General features: G+C 41.4%; 1 protein-coding gene across 2 annotated transcripts; it reads right to left on the bottom strand.

Annotated features, from left to right (window-relative positions):
* Nucleotides 1-303: 303 nt before the first annotated feature.
* LOC103175008 (L-lactate dehydrogenase A chain) lies at nucleotides 304-8,343 on the bottom strand. Of its 2 annotated transcripts, none has more exons than XM_007887712.1 (8): nucleotides 8,281-8,343; nucleotides 6,571-6,737; nucleotides 4,937-5,051; nucleotides 4,434-4,601; nucleotides 3,399-3,572; nucleotides 1,912-2,017; nucleotides 667-790; nucleotides 304-588 (listed from the first exon to the last, which is right to left on the bottom strand). In XM_007887712.1, the coding sequence occupies exons 2-8, from the start codon at nucleotides 6,697-6,699 to the stop codon at nucleotides 424-426; spliced, it is 981 nt and encodes a 326-aa protein (XP_007885903.1). In that variant the 5' UTR covers nucleotides 6,700-6,737; nucleotides 8,281-8,343; the 3' UTR covers nucleotides 304-423. The 2 variants fall into 2 exon arrangements, with proteins under 2 accessions (XP_007885903.1, XP_007885904.1); XM_007887713.1 differs by lacking the exon at nucleotides 8,281-8,343 and adding an exon at nucleotides 8,067-8,150.
* Between the last annotated feature and the right edge of the window lie 662 nt (nucleotides 8,344-9,005).

Raw genomic sequence — 9,005 nt, 5'->3', positions numbered from 1 at the left:
AGATTACTAAAGCATCTTATTTCATTTTCTCTTTATAATGTGTTGAAGTTTGCATTAATGCTGTAAGCAAACTTTCTAGTGTGAGGGACATGTGCAATAAGTCATTTCAAACTGTTCCTGATGTCAAGTTTATAGCTAACTTAAAACTACTGAAGTGCATATATGTGTGCGATTGTATTGTGAAGGAATCCTTTTGTCTGAACCAAACTGGATCAGAAACCTAGATTAAAATTTTCATTTTAACATTCATTGAAACATTTCAAATTTCTGCAGTATTTCTAACTTTTGTAGAACTTGTACTTACACAGCAAACAACTGTAAGTAGCTAACATCAATATTCAAACTACAACAAGACAATCAAATGTAGTATAAAGCAAATGCAGTTTGTCCAGTGGTGACACACATGCACTGCTGGCACTCTTTTCAGAATGCAAGTTCTTCCTGCATCTTCCAAAGATCGTTTGCACTGCTGTTCAGTTTTGCTTTCTCTTCGTCCTGGAGTATCTGCTTTAAGACTCCACATACTCCTCCTGAGCCTAAGATACAGGGAAGGCTTAGGAACACATCCTGTGTTATCCCATGCTGGTCCTGTTGACAGCAGAATAAATATTGTTAAAAGTGTGAAGTCACAGCAAAATGTTGGAATTGTGGTTACACAAAACTTACTTTCGCAAATGTTGACACCAGATTGATTGTCCTGAGATTTTTCATAATGGCCTGACTGATATTAGTCACAGCTATCGCAGTAGCCCAGGAGGCACATCCTTTCAGGCTTGTAATTTCATTGCCACTATAGTATGAAAGAAAAATCAGAACCAAGCTGTGGCAGCAAAGGTAAAAGGCATCCTTTGAAATCTTGAAGCTCTCAGCAGACTTCAGTTAACATACCCACAATTTCAAAACTCATTTTTATTTTTAATGTTGTGAATTTGCCAAATTTTCCGAATGAAGGGCAGTTTCATGTCTTGGTTTAGATTTGATCTTTGTAATGTGGGATACCACCTGAAACTTGGTTTGCTAACCCCGTTAGTCCACTGAGGGAGTAGTAAGTGTTCTCTTTGGAATTCCGTGCGATTGTGAATTTATGTGCTCTCTCTCTCTTTCCTGTCATTTTGGCGTGTCCCTTGATTTCTTTCTACTCGCCCACCAAAAAAAAAAGGACTTCTGTATAATCAGATCACCAGCACAGGTATGCATGCACACATTAATTCAGTGACCTGCTGTGTACAGATATTGCTGATGAACAGCTTGGATTAATATCATTCCCTTCATGTGGGGTGGTGTCTTCGAGCACTTAATCTTCTTCATTAGGCTCTCACCAACAACAACAACAACAACAAGATTCCATTTATAAAGCGCCTTTCACGTCAGGAGGACGTCCCAAGGCGCTGAAAGAATTGTCAGCAAATTCTCAGCAAAAAGAATTGAGACATTCCATTTCAACTTTTTCTAAGTAAAATAGTCAGGTGGACAATTTATTTTGTTGTCAGTTCAGTGTTGAAATGTTGCGCTCTTAGTTTTAGAACTGCTTATTAGAGTAATTTGTATGTGGTGTCGGCCATTAGAGAGGATATTGAAGTCTTATGTATTGAAGCAAGTACTGATTTGGAAATGGCTGTGCTCTTCAATGCAACTTAAAATAGTGTTGATTTGCAAGAATTCAGGGCCAAAACATTTTTGGTCCACGCAGATCAGATTAGACTGATATAGGACAAATGACAGACTGATCATTGTACACTTATCCTCCTTTGATTGCTAAATAGGCAAAAAAGTACGACTAAATATGAGATTCTAATAAAACGAATGCATTGAGATCCTGTTATGTGCAATATTTCAAAGCCAGAGATATGTTCCATCTTGAATGGAACGTGGCTTATATGTGTGAACTAACAAAAGGAACTCTGCATTTACCTGTCAATCACCAATTTGTGAATCGCAGGACCCTCCGAACTTGCCTGACTTAAATTTATATCTGCCAGGAGAATACCAGCCACGTTAGCACTATTCCAAATAGCAACTGCGTGAAAAACAAAAAAACGGAATAATAAGCGATTACCGATTTCGTGCTTTGTGAAGCACAAAACACAAAGATCAGTGAAAAGAGAGCCTGAAGAACAGCTGGCATCTTGAACCATTAGTAAAACATACCTGATCAATCATCACGTCCTGACAAGGAACAAGTACTTTTTAAACAATCAAAGGTAATATTTTTCACTTAGGACTGTTTTTCTAAATTTTACCCATAACATTGATTGTTTCAACATATCAATATTTGCATGCTCATTTCAAAAATGTTTGCTGTTTCGAAAAAAAACTGAAAGGTAAACCATTTATAACCAGATTGCAGATTGTGATGTTGTAAGCAAATTATTAAACTTTAGCTTTCACATTTACTAAAATACAGAATCCAAGTTTCTCCTTTTAATTCTGTATTGTTAATCAGCCTTCCTCGATTTGTTTTCCAATGAACTGTGCTGCACAGTAGTTTTAAACTATTGAGGTACTATACGTAAAGATGGTCTTTGTCGTTTTTGATAGTTCCAGTCCATGGTAACCTTATGTGTTAAAGAATAGAGTATTTTAGCAACTATTGGTACAGTTAGCTTGTTCTTCTGGAGCCAGCTGTCCAGTATAGGAGGTTTGTGCTGTACAAATTGCGCAAGAACATCAATCATGTCACCCCCTGCAGGAAGCAGCTTTAAGAGCAAAGCAATTCACACCCACGCAACTGGGCTGAGTTCCTCTTCATTATAATAACAAGCCTCACATTTGATATATTGCCTTATGTCTTCGAGACATCACAAAGCGCTTCACAGAATATACTGCAAAGTGAATTGACTGTATAATTTGTGGGAGAAATGCGGCAGAATGCCAAAATCAAGCTTTTTTTTTCATCTTAAGTGAACGTGATGCGGCTGTATACACACAGGATAAGTGGCAAACACATTTTTAACTCATTCTTAATTTAATCATTGCTGGATTCTGAACTAGACATTGTTTGATTTTATGATGCGTATAGCAGGAAAGAAAGTTGCTATAATTTGTAATTTTTTCAGAATGCCAACTTTCTGGTTAGGAATCAAATACTTGGAAGCTGCAGACTGACAATGCAAAGAACTATTTCAAATAAAAATAACAAAATAATTATCTACGTTAAAGAACCAATAAAAAGAGATAAAGATGTAAAGTTTTAATAAAACTGTTGTGTTACATCCTCTTTCATTTACAGGGTATCCAATACCCTAGCAGAATTTTTCTTCCGAAGACCCTTGTTTAAAAACGCAATCTTGACCTCATTCGGACTAACTTAATGCCTGTGCATTTCACACTCCCAATTACAATTCCTGCTGTGAACATTTTACAGCCAATACATAAGTTTAGTAGGAAAAAGCACGTACCACTTGAATCTCCGTGTTCACCAATGAGGTAAGCATGGATACTTGTTGGATTAATTTGTAACTTCTGTCCCAGCAAAAAACGATACAGAGCAGAGTCCAAGTGGGTACCAATGCCAATGATTCGACTGAATGGAAACCCACTTAATTTCCAGGCAACATAACTCATGATATCAACTGAAAAAGAGAGCACATTTCCAGAAAAAAAATATCTGCTGCATTGTGAAAATCTAATATAAATATTTCCTCTCCCTTTGCCATACTTGGATTCTCAATGCATAAACATTAACTTCAATCACGATACTGAAATATTATTAATTCTGAATTTCAATTTGTTGCTCAATCAATCAATTAATTACTAAAAGATAAAACTGAAGGGATATTGAATAGAAGTCATTATATTCTGGAGAGGAGTGGAGTTAAAAGGAAAAACAGAATAGACATTTAATTTTTTTCATTCAGAGAAGTGTGATTGAGATATTAGCCAATCTCATGTTATTAGATTCTGACTGCTCCTACATTGTCCATTGCTGATGATAATCCGTCAAGGAGAAAAAAACAATAACAACTTGGTCACTCAATCCATGACTGTTCGTAGGACACTGCTGTGCGCAATTGGCTGCCACGTTTTGCCCACAAAATATACAGCCAATTCACTTTACAGTATTTTCTGTGAAGCACTTTGAGACGTCTCGAAGACTTGAAAAGCGCTATATCAAATTCAAGGATAATTATTATTATAAAAGTAGGCAAGTCGTGTTTGAACTGTATAGGATATTAATTAGCTCGTATTTGGGAATATTGTGTTCAGCGTTGGATGGCTCAATACATACAGGAAGGGTGTTAGAGAAGGAAACAGTAAAGTACAAATTCACTGGGATGATACTGGTTATGAGAAAATACTAATTGTAGCTTTGTGCACTGTAATAGGAGACTGAGGGAATAATGACACAGAGGTGTTTAATATTCAGAAAATTAAGTAAAGTCATGATTGAAAGGAAAATTTGTGACCAAAAGCAAATACATTTCCACTTTTACCTGGTGAGGAAACAATGAGAAGTATGGCATCTGGACTGTGTTTAACCAAATTGGGAATAATTGTTTTGAAACTTTCCAGGTTCCTTTGCAATTGCGCGATGAGTCCATCCTTCTGACGAACGCCAGCAGTTATGATGCACAGTTTTGAATTGGCTGTAACTGCATAGTCTATTCAAACCGTTTTTGTAACAGAAAGAGACTTGGTTAGCTGAGTAGAACTATATAATTTGAATGGTACATAACCTGATCTCTTTCAACAATCAGTGCAAATAAAAAGAAACTGAAGATGTTCAAACAAAAACATAAAATAGCAAAAAAACAGCAGATTCATCAGCAGCTGAAAAAAAAAGCCAGGTTGACATTTTGATTATTGCCATTTTCTAAGCATTTTCAGCAGTCAGTCTATTCTAAAACAGGGTACTGATCTCCAATACGTTTTTGTGCTTGAAGGTGATTCCTTATGTCCGATGCGCCATAATAAATCCTACATCCTCATTACTGACCTGTGTCTGCCACAATTTTGGATTTTAGAAACAGACTGCCTTGTAACAAATCCAAATATTCTTCTCTCAACTTTTGAGGTATTATATCAACCAACGCCAACTCATCAGAGAAGTGCTGTACAAAGAAATACATGGACAACTTTTATTTTTCAGTTAGTACTTATGCACTGCCTAAGTATGGCAATATTTTAACAATATCATCAATATTATGTTAGATTTTTGTGCTTAGTCTGGTTACATCACGCATTTTTTCCATTTATTTGATTTATAAAGTGTATAAGACTATGAACAAAATATTACTGTACTGTACTTATCTGGAGGTTCTTTACTCTTTGAATTGAGGCATCTTAGAATGATAAGTGTTGGTGCTATTCTGGGTGGCAAAAGCTCACAGATTTGGCTTTGACCTGTGTGACATTCTGACCAAATAATACCACCCAAAAGAGGAGAAGGGAGCAGAGGTACCAATCATCAGGACAGCTCTGATAAAAAGTGACTGTTCACATCAGCTATTGAGATAATGTGACGATTTCATGAGAGACTTTGCCAATTTACTTGGTCCACTTGATAATATACTGCTGGGTTTGGGATTTGAACTGCACGCCAGAGTCTGCACTCGGTAGAGCAGAGGAGCAAAGTGTGACCATCTTAAATATTATGTGGTTACGGAAGTTGCTTTGAGGTCTGAGATTCATGATTGGATCAAAAACCCTAAATGTCTTGAACATGAAACATACAGCCATGGGCTTACAAAGATGACTACCCAAATTGTGAAGCCATAACATGAAACCATTTTACTATAAAGGGAATTTGACCCTTTTAAATTCACGTCATCCAAAGTGGCTTAACAATAACAACAAAATTACATTTGTATAGCTCCTTCCACGTCGGAAGGATATCCCAAGGCGCTGGACAGACAGAGTTACAGACCCGAGCTGGGGGTCGGGGTGGGGAAGGGTGGAGGGCAGGGGGGAAGCAGTGAGATCGAAAGCACAGTCGAAGAGGAGGGTCTTGAAGTGGGTCTTGAAGGTGGTAAGGAAGGGGGTGAGACAGTGGGACTGCGGGATGGAGTTCCAGAGGGTGGGTGCAGAGTGGTGGAAGGCCGGCCTGCAAATAGTGGGGCAAGCAATAGTGGGGACGTGAAGCAGGCCGGAGCCCATTGAAGGACAGAGCCCTGAGGAACCCCACACGAGATGGTCCAGGGGCTGGAGGAGAAGCCGTTTGAGGAGATGAAGTGTAAGCGGTGTGAGAGGTATGATGTGAGCCAATCAAGGACAGCGCCGTGGAGGTTGAGGTGAGAGGAGAGGCGGTGGATGAGGATAGAGTGGTCAACGATGTTGAAAGCAGCAGAGAGGTCGAGGAGGCAGAGGGAGCCCTAGTCGCAGATGGACAGCATGTCATTTGTCACTTTGACCAGGGCTGTTTCTGTGCTGTGGGCGCCACAGAAGCCCGATTGGAGGGGTTCGAGAAGGGAGTGGCGGGAGAGGAAGCTACAACTCGTTCCAGGGCCTTGGAGAGGAAGGGGAGGTTGGAGATGGGGATCTCTATGATCATAAATGAAGAATACCTTAACTGCCATACTTCGGTATAATTATGAACTTTAAAAACAAATCAGTCGCTCATATCCATTTTACCTGTTGTAGAATACTAAGGGCACAAGCCATGCCAACCTGACCAGCCCCCACTATTGAGAGTTTTGCTTGGGTCTTTGAAACAGTTTGCGTGGTCACTTGAAACAACAGTTTATTTCTCAGGTCGTCCATTGTCTCGCTCAGTGAATCGTGTTCTCAAGAACAAAAACCTGAAGAACAAGCAACGATTTTACGTTGAATTGGGCTGCCCGTGTTATCGCCCACAAAATACACAGTCAACTCACTGCCAAGCGCTTCGAGAGCTCTCGAAAATGTGATAAGGCGTTCTATCAAATGTATATCGTTATATCTAATGTCTGTCTGTCTGTCTGTCTTCTCTTCGACCGTGCCTTCAGCTCTCCTCTCGACTCTCTACCCCCTCCTCGCTCCCTCCCTTCCCTCCCCTCATCCTGACCATTTCCCCCCAATGCTCGGGTCCCCCCACCCAACTGTCCAGCGCCTTGGGACGTCCTCCCGACGTGAAAGGCGCTCTATAAATGAAATCTTGTTGTTGTTGTCTATCTTTCTCTCTGTCTATCTTTCTCTCTGTCTATCTTTCTCTCTGTCTATCTTTCTCTCTGTCTATCTTTCTCTCTGTCTATTTAGCTCCATCTCCATCTCTCTCCCATTAAATTCCTCAAACGATCTCTTCCATTGACTTGGACCCTGATGGTCCTCTCTCCCCCCTCTCTCTGTCTAACCTTCCCTTGGGGTCTCCTCCAGTCTTTGCCGATCTCTGGTTCCCCAACGAAAACCAACGGTTTCTCCCCCGGGGTGTGGGGGGGGGGGGGGGGGGGGGGGGGGTTAAAATTCAAACGGGTGGGTGGTCTCGTGGAGTGGTGGGGGTTCGAGGCTACATCACAGAACCCACCGTACCCTCTTGTCTGTCCAGTCCAAGGCGACCTCAACGCTCTTGTGCAACGTGTCTCTGTGCCTTTGCTGATTTGCTCTCAGAAGTGTGGTGGTGTGTGTGTGTGTGGGGGTGATGGGGGTGGGGGGTGTTGGGTGGGGTGGTTTGGTGTTGGGTGGGGGTCTGGTGTTGGGTGGGGGGGGGTGATGGGGGGGTGTAATCGATGCAATTCAATTCGAATCCAAACTCAAATCAATTTGATACTGCAAAGGTACTGCTGACTCCTATCTCTCACCCCCCCCCCCCCCCCCCCCCCCCCCCCCCCCCCCCCCAAACCCCCCCCTCCCACCAAAAAAATCATTGAGAACCCCACACACAAAATAATACCACTAAAGGTTTGGAAAAGTGTGTGTGTGTGTGTGGTGGTGGGATGGGGTGGGGGGGGGGGAGCTTGTCTCGAAATATATATGTATATATATAATTATAATAATAAAATGCAGAAAGACAGATCGAGGTTATTGATCCCACACATTAAAGTTACAGCTTCCACCAGAAACAGAACGAAGTCGCAAACCGCAGTGGGGACAGTGTCCTCTGTTTTAAAACGTAAGAGAATTTCTGCAGAGATTCGCGAACCATTCTAACGAACCTGTTGGGGGGTACGTCTCCCCTTCGATGGTTATTTGTCCACCTGTTAATTAACAGTCCACACCATTCGGACTGCAGACCGTACCTTTGCAGCACTATTTAAAATGATCGATTTTTTTTTTACACACACACACACACACACACACGCACGACGATGCGCTTTAAAATTTAAAATGCAAAATTGCACGAGTGCAAAATACTGGTAAAGCACTCACGTTTGCAATCAGAGCCCAGACAAGCAATGGCAGGAGCTGTCCAGCCTCCCGGGTCGTGTTCAGAGAGAGAGAGAGACCTGCAGTTGGTTTGGATGTCACGCCTCAGTGTGAAGGACCTTCGCCTTTGCTTTGGTTGCAACGCGACTTGAATGATCCGACTTGAATGCTTCCTGGGCACTTACCGCTTAATTATCATCGAGCAAGTCTCCAAGTAAGACCATAAGGGCCGTAAGACGTAGGAGCAGGAGTAGGCAATTCCACCCCTCGAGCCTGTGCCCCGCCATTTAATGAGATCATGGCTGATCTTCTAACCTAATTCCATTTACCGGCCCAATCCCCAAATCCTTTAATCCCTCTATCCTTCAGAAATCTATCAACCTCAGTCTTGAATAAATTCAAGGACTGAGCCATCCACAGCCTTCTCGGGTAGAGAATTCCACAAATTCGCTACCCTCTGAGAGAAGAAATCTTTCCTCAACTCAGTTCGAAAAGGCTGACCCTTAATCTTGAGACTATGACCCCTCGTTTTAGATTCTCCGACCAGGAGAAACAGTCTCACGGCATCGACCCTGTCAAGACCCTTAAGAATCGTATAGGTTTCTATAAGATCACCTCGAATTCTTCTATATTCTAGAGAATATAGGTCTAGTTTACTCAACCTATCCTCATAGGTCAACCCCCTCATCCCAGGAACCAACCTGGTGAATCTACTCTGTTCCCCCTCT

Source organism: Callorhinchus milii, unplaced genomic scaffold (genome assembly GCF_018977255.1).
Source record: "Callorhinchus milii isolate IMCB2004 unplaced genomic scaffold, IMCB_Cmil_1.0 Scaffold17, whole genome shotgun sequence".
Taxonomy (NCBI): Eukaryota; Metazoa; Chordata; class Chondrichthyes; order Chimaeriformes; family Callorhinchidae; genus Callorhinchus; species Callorhinchus milii.
The sequence above is the reverse complement of the archived record's forward strand: the minus strand, read 5'-3'. Positions and strand labels throughout refer to the sequence as shown.

Excerpts from the sequence above, each read along its gene's own strand:
- LOC103175008 (XM_007887712.1), bottom strand. The coding sequence starts at position 6,699 with ATGGACGACCTGAGAAATAAACTGTTGTTTCAAGTGACCACGCAAACT. Across the intron at positions 5,052-6,570 it reads CCCTTAGTATTCTACAACAG|CACTTCTCTGATGAGTTGGC; the intron begins GTAAAATGGATA and ends TTCTTTGTACAG. Across the intron at positions 4,602-4,936 it reads CAAAATTGTGGCAGACACAG|ACTATGCAGTTACAGCCAAT; the intron begins GTCAGTAATGAG and ends CGGTTTGAATAG.